At 37.0% G+C, this 15,611-nt stretch overlaps 1 protein-coding gene across 1 annotated transcript in view; it reads right to left on the reverse strand.

The window, feature by feature from the left end:
• Positions 1-3,341: 3,341 nt before the first annotated feature.
• grin2d.S (glutamate receptor, ionotropic, N-methyl D-aspartate 2D S homeolog) overlaps positions 3,342-15,611 on the reverse strand; it is a 111,110-nt gene continuing 98,840 nt past the window's right edge. Inside the window, exon 12 of the mRNA XM_041570645.1 lies at positions 3,342-4,838. Coding sequence (XP_041426579.1) covers positions 3,342-4,838 — 1,497 coding nt within the window. The remainder of the gene's footprint in view (positions 4,839-15,611) is intronic.

The raw sequence follows: 15,611 nt of genomic DNA on the forward strand, positions 1-15,611 counted from the left end.
AAACTACAGAATGTCATTAATCAATTATGCCAAAAATGAATAAATCCTATCTACTATTTTATAATGAATTAGTGTCACGTGGTAGTGAGTTACTAGTCGGCACATCTAGGATCAATACACCATTGGATAAATTCAGATGCAATTCCTGATTATATACTGTATCTTTTAAGAGATGCTCTTTCCAAAACATAATTCGAATATTAAAAAACTAGAATTATGACTTTTGTTTTTAGAATGTTATGGCACTTAGGAGACACAGTGCTAAAAAGACAGGATATTATAAAAAAAAAAAGAATAATTTTGCAATCAGTCTAACAAACCTTGTTATGTACATTTTGGTTGGAGCAGTTCAAGTTCTGTATGTTTTCTTTCATTGAAAGTAAAATGGTACAGTAAGTCTATATCGTATCACAAGCCAGTGGCTTCTGCTGGAATAGGATTCTGCATTGACAGCCGACTTGTGATCTCGCTGAAGTTAACTCGATATTGATGGCACTCTAGTGATTGATCTGTAAATGATCATGTAAATGACTCTAATCAAGGATTATTTAAACCTGGGTAAATAAACTCTGTGCATTGCACTAGAATACAGACATCATGGGAAGGAAGAATTGAAAGTTATGCGGCATGTGTAGGGATATATGGAGCTACTTTTACAGACGGAGCAACTGTGAAACAAAGATGCACTAGATAATGTGATGAGTAAACTGTAATACTGTAATAAAACATGTAAAAAGTGTAAAACTGTAACAAAACATGAGGATAAAAAAGAAAGGTGACACTAGGCACAAAACACGAAGGGGGTTATTTACCAAAATCCGAATTTTTTAAATAAAAAAGTATGACCAAACTAGAATCCACGATTTGCCCTTATTTATCAATAAAAAAAACTTGAAAAAATCAGATCGGGAAACACCTCAACTTTTTGGATTGTCGCGCAAAAACCCTGAATTTGACGCCTGATAACCATGAAAAATTTGAGTTTTCAAGGAAAAACCAGCATCAAACCCCAAAACTCCAAACATTTCATGAGGGTTAAAACATCTTCAAATGGTTAAAGGAACAGTAACACTAAAAAATTTTATGTGGCAAATCCACTCTAAACTGCTTCAATAACAGCTCTATTGTGCATAAAGTTTATTATATTCAATGCTTTGTCCAAAAAACATTAAATCTCCGGATGTACACTGTAGAATGGCAAAAGGGCGATTCTGCAAAATCCGAGGTGCGGCGCTAAACATCTCTGCCTAGACTGCTGAACTGGAAGCTAGTTTGTGCTGCGAACAGTAAAGATAGCACTCAGATCAGCCATAAATCTAACACACAGGACCCAGTAAATTACCACTGTGGACATTCTTTCTCCACTCGCAGCACTCACAGAAGTAAATTAAGCTGCGGACATTCCTTCCCTGCTTGCAGTACAGAAGTAAGTCCTGCAGAGGTCTGTAAAATCCTCAGTACAGCAGCAAGAACAGCTTCCAGTTCAGCAGTCTAGGCAGATATGTGGAGCGCCGCACCTCGGATTTTGCCCTTTCGCCATTCTACAGTGTGCATCCGAAAGCAGAGATTTAATATTTTTTTTGGACAAAGCATTGAATATAATAAACTTTATGCACAATAGAGCTGTTATTGAAGCAGTTTAGAGTGGATTTGTCACATAACATTTTTTTTTAGTGTTACTGTTCCTTTAAGAGGACATCTGCCATTGACTTTTACATGAATTTGGCAAGTTTTAGATGGAGTATTTTCAGATCCGCACTTTGGGGCATAATAAATCACGAAAAAAATTGTGTCTATTTTTACAGCAACTTTTTGGGGTTTTTGCCATCTAAATGGACGCCACAAAAAATCGCACCTTAAAAGATAACCCCCTAAGAATCTATAGACATTTTTGGGGCAACAAATTATATAATGAATATATGCCAAGATTAGTTTACAGAATAGCTACCACTAGAGAATGAAATTTGTGATCAGTGTGGTTGAAGAAAGGTGAATTCAATTTTGCAATGAAACACTGGAATATCAAGTATTTTATATTATTTATAAAATTATATCTTTATTGATATAACCTGGATGTACCAAACCTTCATATACACCTAATCATTGGCTATTTATTGGGGTTATGTGCAAGTGGTATTCATGGAGCAGGCTCAGAGCTTGGGGTGGTGCTGCAATGACAACTCATACTACGCGTTGTACCTGAAAGGTCAATGGTTTGAAATGCTACATATTTCTTTATTATTCAGTTAAAATGTCGCTTTATGCAGAAAATATTCTATGGCATTCTGTGAAAACCAGGAATTATTATCGCATAGATTTGCTCTACCTGAAACAATTTATCAGATGCTGACATTCTCTTAATTGGTCCAAATGAATCAAAAGAATGAATGTTTTTCATGTAAACATTGAACAGTGTGAAGGGTAGGAATTATTTAAAAACTTATTTTTGATTTGTTTTCTATCACAGTTTTGTCTCCTAAAAAACAATTAATAATAATAATAATAATAATAATAAATCTTTACTGCTAACTGATGGTTTCATGTATTTGACTTAAATTTTTACATCAGAACTAAATTTTTGCTCCTTAGATGGTCAGTACTGCCATAGACAACTTCTAATTTTGATCAAGAAACAACAGTGAAAAAAAGGCTTTCTAAGAATACTACTACTCAGTTATATTAGTATACTAATTGATTCTAGTTACAACTAATGATTCTATTGCAGTGTGCTTAAAAGTGTTATAAATGTCTAGAGAAAGCCCTTAACATTTCCTCAAAAAGTAAAATTAGAGGAGAACAGGGTGAAAAATGATGTCCATAACTACTCCTCTTTTCATCTTAACCTTTTCAAATTCTTGTTCCTCAATGCTAATCCTCATATGAATGTCCCTAATAAAGTTGCCTTAGACACTGGATTTTAACTGTATTGATTCTTGAGCATGGCATTTGAAGTTGAACCTCTCAGCCAGTAGTATGATTTGTTTGGGGGAAAACAGTGGCTCTTTCCATCAGATGATTTAAAATATGTCCTTTTGCTGGTCCAGCCAGTAGGAAAAATGTGTAATCTCAAAACATTTACAGCCAATATAAAGCTGTAATAATATCACTGTATTTCACAAAAAGTTCTTACTTAGTAGGAAAATTGTAGTTTTGATTTGTAATTAGCATTATTAAACATTATGGCCCATGTAAGAGAGATGGAGAAAGGTCATTCCACTCTTGCTGAAACTATTGTAAGTTTTGGTTTCAAAACTATGTATGTATAGATATAAGTATAATACATATATCATTTCCAATTCCTAGAGATGCATGATCTTGGAATCAACTGAGTGCTCTTCTGGTCATACTTCTGATTCCAAACTGGAGAAGTGTGCAGAACCCCTTCTTTTATAAAGGGCTCCCCTGTGGCTTGATCTAGGCTTGAATTCTGGCGAGACGATGTGCCTGTGACACCTCAAGTGGCATCTGCTGAGGTCCTCTAAACTTCGTGACGTGGGATGAATAGGAGCTAAGTCACAGGAGTGGTGATGATGGTGAAGGAAGGAGCAGTGACCACTATGAAAGTGCTCCCAGTCTAACCGTCGTTCAAGTTTTTCATCTGAGCAGCTAAAGTATCTTGGCTCTTTGTGGCAGTGAGGTTGCAGCATTTCTAAGCTACTGCAATAACAAGAGCCATGACATGTGCCTGGAACATACTCTTTGCTTAACTGATGATACTTGCCTAACTTATCTACAGACCAGTACCTCATTGGCTTGCGTGGGGCAGATGCCACTTGACGTTCTCTAGATGGATAAGTGCAGAAATAGTTTGGTGAATACCAGCAATTATGTCCCATTTCTGTTTTTACACAAGTAGGTTCTCTCTCACATACATCTGAATCAGAATCTGAAAGGTCCGCATATTTGCTTTGACTGGCACCCATAACTAAGGGATGAGAGTGACTTCTGCACATGTGAGAACGACTGGATTTTTTATGCAGTAAAGGCTGGGATTCTAAGTCCATGTCATCTCTGTGATGATGGCAATCTCTCCCACAGCTGCGCTCATCTTCATAGGTGAACCTTGTATGGCCACTATAGTGGGGTTTATCAAATAAATCTACACTAGCTTTGTTGGTGCGATTGCTATTGCTACTGGGTCCTCCACTACTAAAAACCTCTCGTTCGATGTCACATGCACCCTTTGATTGGTAGCTGCTTCCCAAATGATCAAATTTCTTTGTTGTAGTTTCTGGTGTTCGACTGCCTCGTGCTCCAGCTGTGGACTTTGGTGTTCTTTCCTTTCCTGACTGGTAGTTATCATAAAGGCCTCTGGAAATTTTTGACTGCCATCCTGGTGGTTCAGGGGCATCTTTTTCACGTACAATTGCAAAATAGGAGGGTGGGTTTTCCAAGAAATGTTCCCTTTGTGTTTGTGGTGACATTTGGCATGATGCCATCTTTTTATCTTTGCCAAATGCTTGCCCTGACTCAACCAAATGATCTGATAGTCCTTCAGGCTCAATTGGTCCATAGTAACGGTGAAATCCATCAGAGAATGTATTTTTATGAGGAAGTCTTGGAGCAGCCACTTTATTATTTGGGTCATGTACAGGGCGAGTTGGTGTGTAAATATCTTTGTAGCAATTTGGACTTCGTGCATGGCGCCACCTCTCTACAACGCGCCTTTCTCTTGGAATGAAGTTAGAACATGGCAACGGTGCTGAAGGCAGTGGAGGTGGTAGAACAGTTGAGTTGGGCAAGGCTGGTAACCTCTGCGATGGATAACAGTGATTCAGTGTAGGAAGCTGTTGATCTGAATCCTTTGGATCTACATCACTACAACAACTGTACATGCCCTGTGGGAGAAAAAAGGGAGTTGGATCAAAGATCTGAATATTAAATAAAGAATATTCATTACAGTATATAGAGCAGTGGTTATTGTAACAATTAAGGATGTGACTTAAAGTCTCTGTTTTATATAACCTTTAATGGTATTATTACTTGTATTAATAAATAGGTATTTTATATATTATTGAGGAACCTGTTATCTAGAAACCAGTTTCCTTTTTCTCTATAGTAATAAAACATTACCTTGATCCAATCTAAATCCATATTGGTGGCAAAATAATAATCCTATTGCATTTTTAAGTTTTAAAATGTTTTAGGTGGGCTTAAGATGTGGTGATCCAAATTATGGAAAGACCCCCTTATCTGGAAAACACCAGGTCCTAAACATGTTGCAGAATAGATCTTATGTATGTATAATGGATTCTTGACTTTTTCTGTTTCTTCTGTAGATAGTTAGTTTGAGGCCTGGGGTTTGTGGGCATTTTGTAACATTCATCCACATTTTTTTTTATTTCTAAGGGGGTTATTTATCAAAATCCAACTTTTTCTGATATTTCAAATAAAAAAGTGTTACCAAACTAAAATCCACAATTTGACCTTATTTATTATTAAAAACATGATTTAATTGGTTCAGTTAAAAACTTGATAAAACTCGATTCGTTTTTCCTGAATTGCTCGATTTCCCCCCCCCAAAAAGACAGAAACTTGAAGATACTATAGGATAGAGATCTCTGCCATTTACTTAGACACAACCTCGGCAGGTCTGAGAAGGCGGATTTTTAGATTCAGGCTTTATTTGCTGCATCAGGCTTTTATAAATCTTGAAAAATTTGAGTTTTAAAACAAAAAAATGTAGTTTTGCCCCAAAAAGCCCAACTGGAGTTAAGTAAATAACCCCCTAAGTGTTGATGTCTTAACTTGCAATATTGAAGAAGCCATGTGTTGTCTTGTTAGGTAATGTCTTCTATCTTGCAACAGCCTTAATATATAATTTTGGAAAAGGAAATGAATAAAGACTGAAGCATAATGCAGCCCAGCAAGTGAGGTATATTCTGGTTACCACAGAAAACAATGAAGATTAAAATCTGATCATATAATTCTGGAAGATGATTCTGGTTGAGAGATAAAGAATGTAGTTATCAAGTTTACGTGTATTTGTTTCTGGATTAAATGATAAAGATAAGAACCAGAAAGGGGTATAAGAGAGCCTGGGGAAATGCCCCCTCTGTCTTGCCTTCAAACCATCCCTGATTACATTTTCGCTGCGGTTTCGCAAATGTATTCGCTGGCGGCAAATCGCGGGAATTCAACGCAAATTCGCGCCTGGCGAATAAATTCACCCATCACTAGTTGGTATGGCTTACTAGCCTCAAAACCTTGTTATGTTACTATTATTATATTGATATATGTATTTTTATTACAGGTATGAGATCTATTGTCCAGAATGCTAACCCCAGTTGACCAAGAGGAATGTGAGACCTTCCATTTGTAGCCTCTCTAATTTGTCTCTTTTTTTTGCCAAAAACCCCTAAAAGGGATTTATTATGCATCAAAACTTTATTATGCAGCAAAACTGCGACAATTCCGTGCTTCATAGTTTGTGCATATTTTTGATGCTGACTTTCATGCCACAACATGAAAAAGTTGTAGTTATCATGCGTCAAGTTGAAAAAGTCATCATTTCTCGTGACTTTTCTGTGACTTTTTCTTGTTCGTGTTTTTCAGTTAAATGGGCTGGTTACCTTTAAATAAACTTTTAGGGGGTTATTTACTAAACTCCGAATTTTATAAAATCTGACTTTTTGAAAAATCATGAAGTTTTCATAATTTAATTAAACCTGAGGATGGAAAAGTCCGAATCTAAAAATCCAGCATCTCAGGGCTGTAAAGGTTGCATATAAGTTAATGTGAGAAGTCCCAATGATTTTTGATGTGTGCTAGGTTTGTGCAAAACCCCGAAGTTTTTGAGTTTTCGGGTGAAAATCAGATAAAAAAACGGAAAAAATGTGAAAATCAGATTTTTTTCCGCAAAGCAAATTTTCAGAAAAATGTAATAATAAATAAACGTAAAAAACCCAAGCGGATTTGATTGGAGTTTGTAGCAGAAAATATTGAGATAAATTCAGACTTTGATAAATAACCCCCTATGTATGATGTAGAGACTGATATTCTATATAAATATATAAATAAAATATGAATAAATGTTTATTTTAAGACGACTCACCCCTTTAATCTTCAAAAAGGTTCAAAAACCTCTAAAATTCAAACTCTAATTAATAGACCACCAAACTGTCCCTGGATCAACTTTGTGCTAAAAGTTAAAAATGTAATGAACCCAATAGGATTGTTTTGTCACAATTATGGATTATTGCATCTTCAAGTAAAAGGCACTCTTTTAATGTTACAAAGAAAATTGAAATAATGACCTTCCCATAATTTAGAACTTTATGGATACTGGGTTTCCTAGTATACTGTATAAACTGTATCATCAGTATATAGACCTGATATACATCATAGACATTTATTTGTGGTTCATTAGCTGCTGTTGACCTTAGCTCTCCCCAAAAGTTGACCTCAACAAAAGGTTAGACATCCCAGAGATATTTCATTTGTTTCCTCTGAGCCTTCCTATGTTTCTGTCCGTAAGCATGCTCATAATAAATTGCAGTGTACATGAAGCAGGATTTTCTTTTATTTTTGGTCACAATGAGGCTGCTCAGTAACAAAGAAACAGAAATGCAAACTTTCTCTTTGACTATTCAAACAGAGAAGACAATTCATCAATGTCAGTAATGCATGAGAGAAAATTGAAATTTGAAATCAATATTACCCTGCATCCATATTCATTAAAGTGAGCTAATGGTTTATTTTAATGTCAGACTTGTAGCTCTGTCACAGGCCCAGAGCCTAGATATTGTTCATAAATGAGCGCTTAGATGAGAACTGTAACCTCTTTAACTTTTAATTTGATGTAGACAGTGCTATTCCAGTAACAATTAGATTTCAGCCTTTTTTAATTCTAATATTAAAAAATAACATGTACGTGTATAAAATGTATTAAACAATTCAGTATTTGATATCTAGATCTTTCCTTGTCATCATTAGTGATTCGGCAGGCGCGAATCTGAGGCAAATTCCCGCGATTCGCCGCTGGCGAATAAATTTGCGAAACCACCACAAAAATCCGCCAGCGTAAAAAATTAATGCCGGCTTCTGTTTTTTTGGACACCAGCGCATTTTCACCAGCAAATTTGCTTCAAAAAAGGACACTGGCGTCATAAAAATGGACTCTGGCGTCAAAAACGAGACGCCGGCCACATTTTGCGAATTGTTCACCGTTTCACGAATTTCGGTGAAGCGAAACGCCCCAAATACGCCCGTCACTAATCATCATTTGACCAGTAAATCCTATCTACAGATGATTTACAATGAGATACAAGACCTAGACCAGGGGTAGGGAACCTCATGCGGCTCTTCATCCTGCTTGCTGCGGCTCAGTCTTGCGGCTTTGCCTGTCAGGTTGTATTTACAGCACTCACACCTGCTGGTGGCTTCTTGAGTGTGCGACCGCGGTAAGCACACTCAAGAAGCCGCCAGCAGTTGCGAGGACTGTATAGACATCCCAGGAGTGACAGGCAAGACTGAGCCACAGCAAGATGATTCATCATGGTCCATAACGCGGTCACACACTCAAGACAAGAGAGGGAAGATCAGCATGAAGCTTCAGAAACAGAAGTCACATTAAACAGATGAGAACACTAGCATTTAATAGGGCTATTCAGTATTTAATTTATTTCAAAGTAGCCCTGCATATACACAATGCACTTCTGTTTGTTGTATTCTGTTGTTGTAACAGTTAAAATTAAAAAAAGGTTAAAAAAGTTTATAAGCTGTGTTATGTTTTGCGGCTCCAGACTATTTTTCTTTAGTGGGAGAGGGGCAAAATGGCTCTTTTGATAGTAAAGGTTGCTGACCCCTGACCTAGACCAAAGGGGGTTATTTAACAAAGTCCAAATGTCAAAAAACTTGAAAAATGTGAGAAAATCCGAAATTTTAGTGGAAAAAAAACCTTGATTTTTTTGGGAATTTAGCAAACCCCGAGGTTGTTAAAAGTCTGAATAAAAATGTATTTCAACTCAGACCTGCTGAGTTCATGTAGAAGTCAATGGGAGACGTTCCAAAGATATTCTGATCTGTGGTGGAGTTTTTGGGCATCATATCATATATATAATTATTTCATAATTTTATTGTGTTTTATTCTTTTTGGAAAAATGGATTGATAAATAAAGGGGAAAATCAATGCAGATTTGGTCTGACTATTTTACAGAAAATGATCAGAAATTTTCGGATTTTGATAAATAAATCCTTTATTACATTGTTCTGCAGCTTTTTAGTTTAGACTGGTATCTGGTTGATAGGTTCACGACTTGTACCTCAATGGAAATAATAAATAGAAATAGAAAGACAGATAGAAAGTCATAATGGCGGTGTGTGGCACTGTTGAGGACTATTAAGAGAACTAGATCACCTTGGATTTGGTTAAGCTCATTATATCTGCAGACCTAATTATTCTCAAATATTCCTGCAACCATGATGAGAAAAGAAACTTTGTAGAAAAGGTCAAGCCTCTAGTTGATCCCAATCAGGTTGGGAATCCCTCCTTTCCACACTAGCAATTCAAACCAGTGCATTTTCTCACCAAGGCACTTCTTCTCCATCACTGTGCAAATGACATTTTATAAACATAATTGAAAATGCAGAAACAGACAATCTATATATTTTGTGTAAGTGCTACAAATGATGAAAAAAAAATCCATGTAGTTATCATCTTGCTTTCACATCTTTTACAATATTTTCCTGCACACTGAGATTGCTTTGTGAGACCAGGATGAAAGTTATCCATGAAACTTCATAGTGGTGATAAATCAGCTTGGAGGCCACTAAAGTATTATCTGAAGAAGTTACATCTGAAGAAGAGAAGCTCATGCATTCTCAAAGTTCATGTATTACCGAGTTCTTTAGCAGAACCTTCATGTTATTATTAAGAAAAAGGTATCCTGAAGCAACGTAGAGGGTTCTTCACAGTCAGGACAGTGAGGTTGTGGAATGCACTGCCGGGTGATGTTGTGATGCTGATTCAGTTAATGACTATAAGAGGGACTTGGATGATTTCTTGGACAGACATAATATCAAAGGCTATTGTGATACTAAACTCTATAGTTAGTGTAGGTATGGGTATATAGAATTTTAATTAAAAGTAGGGAGGGGTGTGTGTATGGATGCTGGGTTTTCATTTGGAGGGGTTGAACTTGATGGACTTCGTCTTTTTTCAACCCAATTTAACTATGTAACTATGTAACTATGTAACTGCAAACATTTCAAGTGGTCTCCATAGCTAATGTAGTTAGGTTTCTGTAGGTTTCTTATTTTAGTGTTTGGAAAGTATTAAATATTTTTAGAGGTTTTTATATTTTGTATATTTTACATTGCAGCATCCCTTAATAATGTTTTTTAAGCACTTTTTTTATTAAGTCGTGCATCAGGCATAAAAGTGAACATTATTTATAAGGACTGATACAAATTCACAGCAAAACTCATGCTTTCATGAATTTTCATGAATCTGCACTAGAATTTTGCCATGCATATGTCTCCCCAGAAAAATAACTGTATTTTTTCGCATTTGAAAAAAAAAGTAAAAAACTCCCACTGATTCCAATACATCAAGGGGCACATTTACTAAGCTCGAGTGAAGGATTCGAAGTAAAAAAACTTCGAATTTCGAAGGTTTTTTTTGGGTACTTCGACCATCGAATAGGCTACTTCGACCTTCGACTACGACTTCGAATCGAACGATTCGAACTAAAAATCGTTCGACTATTCGACCATTTGATAGTCAAAGTACTGTCTAGAAAAACTTCGACTACCTACTTCGGCACTTTAAACCTACCGAGCATCAATGTTAGCCTATGGGACCTTCCCCATAAGCTTTCTAAGCTTTTTTTGATCGAAGGAAAATCCTTTGAAGCAAACTATTTTTCCTTCGATCGAAGTATTTGCGGTAAATCCTTCGACTTCGATATTCGAAGTTGAAGGATTTTACTTCGAGGGTCGAATATCGAGGGTTAATTAATCCTCAATATTCGACCCTTAGTAAATGTGCCCCCAAATGTTTGTTTTTTTTGGGACCTTTGGGATGTTCTGTATAATGGTCTCTTTCTGTAATTTGGATCACCAAACCTTAAGTTTAATAAATACAGTATATTTTTTTTAAAGTCCATAGAAATATCTTGCGACCATTTTTTTTCCTGAATCACTCGATTTTTTGGGGGGCTTTTTCCTGAAAAGCCTGATTTTTTTTGATTTTTGCCAAAAAGCCAAATTTCCAGGTTAATTCTAGAGCAGACCACAAAAACTTCCAAATAGGATAGGGACCTCTTCCATTGACTTATACACAACTTCGGCGGATTTTCGGATTTTGACTTTTTGCATCCTCTGGGTATAATAAATATTGAAAAATGTAAGTTTTTTTTCCCCACTTCGAGTTTTTAGCATTCGCACTTTAATTAATAACACCCTAAGGGGCCAATTCACCAAGCTCAAGTGAAGGATTCGAAGTAAAAAAACTTCGAATTTCGAGTGGTTTTTTGTGCTCCTCAACTATCAAATTGGCGTAAATTTGCCTGAGTAGAGTGATTCGAATAGATCGAGTGCAAAAACGATGCGACTATTCGCCATTCGATAGTCGAAGTACTGGATCGAGCGCAAAAACGTTGCGACTATTCGCCCATTCGATAGTCGAAGTACTGTCTTTTTTAAAAATACTTCGACTGCCTACTTCGCCACCTAAAGCCTACCGAATTGCTTTAAAAGCCTATGGGAAAGTTCCATAGGCTCGTTTTCCAAGTTTTTGATTGAATAAAAAGGCATTTGATCGAATGAAAATCCTTCGAGCGAATATTCGATCGAGCGCCTATTCGCCTGGCGAATATTCGCCAGCGCGTAAATTCACCCGAATTGCCCTATTCGATTTTATTCCACAGTCGAATTTCGAGGGATTTAACCCCTCGAAATTCGACCCTTAATGAATTTGCCCCTAAGTGTGCATCTGCTTTTGTATAATAACCTTGCTTTGGAAAATGGTTCATAGACTGCACATGAGACACTCACATAATGAGTCCATTATAAGCAGATAATTCTAATAATAAAACAGTAGCTTGAACTTGATGGTAACTAAAGGTGGCCATACACTGGCCGATAAAAGCTGCCGACAGACCGAGTCGGCAGCTTATTGGCCCGTGTATGGGGGCCCCCGACGGGCTTCCCCGATCAAGATCTGGCCGAAAGTCGGGCAGATCTCGATCGGATGGGACTAAAAATCCCATCGGATTGCGGCCGCATCTGTTCGTTGATGTGGTACCGCGAACCGACCGCCCGTTCCCTAGGATCCGATTGTTGGGCCCTAGGGCCCACGATCATCGGATCAGCCTGATATTGCCCACCTCAAGGTGGGCATATCGGAGAGAGATCTGCTCGTTTGGCGACATCGCCAAACGAGCGGATCTTTTTGTGTATGGCCATCTAAAGCTGTATGAATCCATATTGGTGTCAAAACAATCCTTTTGGGTTTATTTCATTTAATTAAAGCTTTTTATGAAGACTCCAGATCTCAAGCAATCTGCATAATAGACGTTTTACCTGTATTTAAATTTCCATAATTCATATTTTTTAAGATATTGCATTGTATGATATTGTATGCATAATTGAAGGGTTGTACCTATTGCAATGCAAATGTGTGTGCTTGGTGGACGGTAGCTGCAAGTACAGGTATGGGATCTGTTATCCAGAATGCTCGGAACCTTGGGTTTTCTGGATATTGGATCTTTTTGTAATATGGATTGTTATGCCTTACGTCCACTTAAAGATGGTTCTGCTTCCAATAAGGATTACTTATATCTTAGTTTGGATCAAGTACAAACTACTGTTTTATTATTACAAAGAAAAATTAAATCATTTTTGAATTATTTGGATAAAATGGTATTTATTGAAGACAGACTTTCCGTAATTCAGAACTTTCTGGATAATGGTTTTCCAGATAACATATTCCATACATGTACCTGCATCTACTTAAAATCTCTGGGGGTGGTTAAATGCAAGTTAAGGAGATTATTGGGTAAAAAACTAACTCCACCCAACCTTAGCAGTATTCCTTCTAGAAACTGTATAGTTTAAGGTTTAGAGAATGGGCTAGTGATGAGCAAATTTTCCCCAGACATGGATTCCCTGCAAAATCCAGCATTTTGCTATCTGCAATTTTTTTTACTAAACTGCCAATGACTTGAATGCATTTGGACAAAAAAGTCAATGCTAGAAAAAAATGCCCTTTGACTTTAATGCGTAAGTCATATGCGCAAGAAGAAATTGTATGTATGCATGGGTGTAACTAGAGAGGAAGCAGACCCTGTGGTTGCAGGGAGCCTCGGATTTATAGGGGCCTCATAAGGCCCTAAAAAATCAGCAATTTCATATATTGTTAAAACAGGACTACCTCTGGATATGTTGGGGGCCCTAAAATGTTTTTGCTTTGGGGCCCAGTAACATTTATTTACACCACTGGTTGAATGTGAAAATGTTGTTGCCTATTGACTTCAATGCGTTGTGCCAATTGTTTGGCAAACCGAAACAGGGCACCTGCGCTCATCAGTAAAATGGGCACATCAATGTACATAGTTATTATACTAGTTCATGTTTATTATTTTTCTTTTCAGTACAGTTGATTTCCTTTGGACATTCCTAAAGCCCTCTAATACGAGACTGCAGGTAGCTCTGAGCTGGACACTCTTTACAATTCCATGCAATGCTTGCAACAAAGACAATTCGTTTCTATGCTGTGTATTTATTTTCTTAACAAATACTGAACAGACAGAACAATATCATTTAGCTAAATAAATGTCACTCCCAATACCTTCCAGTGTCCATAGTAACCTTGCTAAGGACAATTTGAGTGGAGCTGTGGTGCGCACTATAAAGAACACTGACAGGGAAGGTAGATCGTTTTTTTATATTGAGAACTAACATGTTTTTATTGGGGATATTTCCCTGTAGTCTGGACAATTTCAATGTCTGTTTTGGGTAAAAAGGAGAGAGGGCACATGCAGTAAGTATAGGGGCAGCTGGGGGGATGTCACAAAAACATTCCACACTCCTAAAAGTTTGTTAAAAAACAGAAAACAAAATCTTTATTATAGCAGGATAAAAATATACAGTGCTAACACCCTAGTGTACAGCCTAGCTGTAGACTATGGGGTTAGCATATTTTATTTATATATTTATAATATACAGGTATGGGACCTGTAATCCAGAATGCTCAGGACCTGGGGTTTTCCAGATAACAAATCTTTCTGTAATTTGGATCTTCATACCATAAGTCTAGTAGAAAAAAGTGGTTTTTTTTTATTGGAGTGAGTCCGTTAATGTTGGGGGAGATAGTAATTTGAATTTATTAGAGGTCATAAAAATAGGTTGGAAATCTGGTAAAGGCTTAGGAGCCCTCATTGATGGTGTATCCTTGATAGTGATGAGCGAATTTTTTAGCACAGGTTTTGCTGTGAAAATACATCCAAAGACAATGAGCTGTGCTTTGAAATAGTTGCATGGAAAAAAAGTTGAGCAGTTACTTTAATTTTTGACATTTCACAAATTTTTGTTGAAGTGAAATGGGGCAGATTTGCTCATCACTAATCCTTTGTTTCATTCTTTTTAATTAATGTATCTCTACTGCATATCCACTTCCAAACACTTAGGGGCCGATATAATACAGTTTGTCCTTTTTTTTATGAATCATTTTATGAAAAATGCACTTTTTTATTTCTCTAAAACTCTAAAAATGTGAGATTTATTAAGTGTAAAAAAAACCCCTCTAATACAAAACTGCACCAAGTAAAAGCTGTCGGGTCCCATAGAAGTCATAGGGAGCTGTGCTGATCCTTTTGGGCCTTTTTTAATTAATTCAACTTTTCTTTGGAATTTTTTCAATAGTAATTATCTCAAAAAATTGGTTTTAGAGTTTTTCTTATTTTTTAAGCACCTCGTTCAGCATTTTTGTTCGTACTTATTTTTATAATTGGATCTTTTAATAAGTAATAAATTCAATGTCATTCCATCGCATAGAGGGATAGAGTTTAATTGCAGTTTCCAAAACCTTTAAAACCACTAAAATTCAACCCAAGTGACTACTTTTACTTACCTGCTCCTATCTGCAGAAAACCACACCGGCCCCGGGTTCTTCTACTGAGCACCACAGAGCGATGCTCTTCCTGCTTCTTTGGGTCTTCTCGCGGCTGCGAATGAGCAGTAGAGCGAAAGAATGAACTTTAAAGAAAAAGCTGGCTATTTCATTCTACTGCGCATGCGTCTCTTCCAGGAAATTTTTTAAAAAAAGCAGGAAGAGGCCAGCTTTTTCGTTAAAGTTCGGTTTTTTGCTGTACTGCGAAATGGCGAAAAATTAGCGAAACGGCGCCATTTTTTCTGACGCGGCGAAAAAATGTTTTTGACGCCGGTGAATTTTTGCTGCAAATTTTCGCGCACGTTTTGCGAATTTATTAGTTGGCGGCAAATCGCGCGAATTCGCACCTGGCGAATAAATTCGCCCATCACTATTGCCCAGCCGTGAGAAGACTTGAAGAAGCAGCAAGAGGATCACTCCATGGTGCCAATGCGGTTATCTGCTGATAGGAGCACCGGCTCAGGGTGTCAGGTGAGTAAAAGTAGTCACTTGGGGGTGC

This window comes from Xenopus laevis, chromosome 7S (genome assembly GCF_017654675.1).
Source record: "Xenopus laevis strain J_2021 chromosome 7S, Xenopus_laevis_v10.1, whole genome shotgun sequence".
NCBI classification, from domain to species: Eukaryota; Metazoa; Chordata; class Amphibia; order Anura; family Pipidae; genus Xenopus; species Xenopus laevis.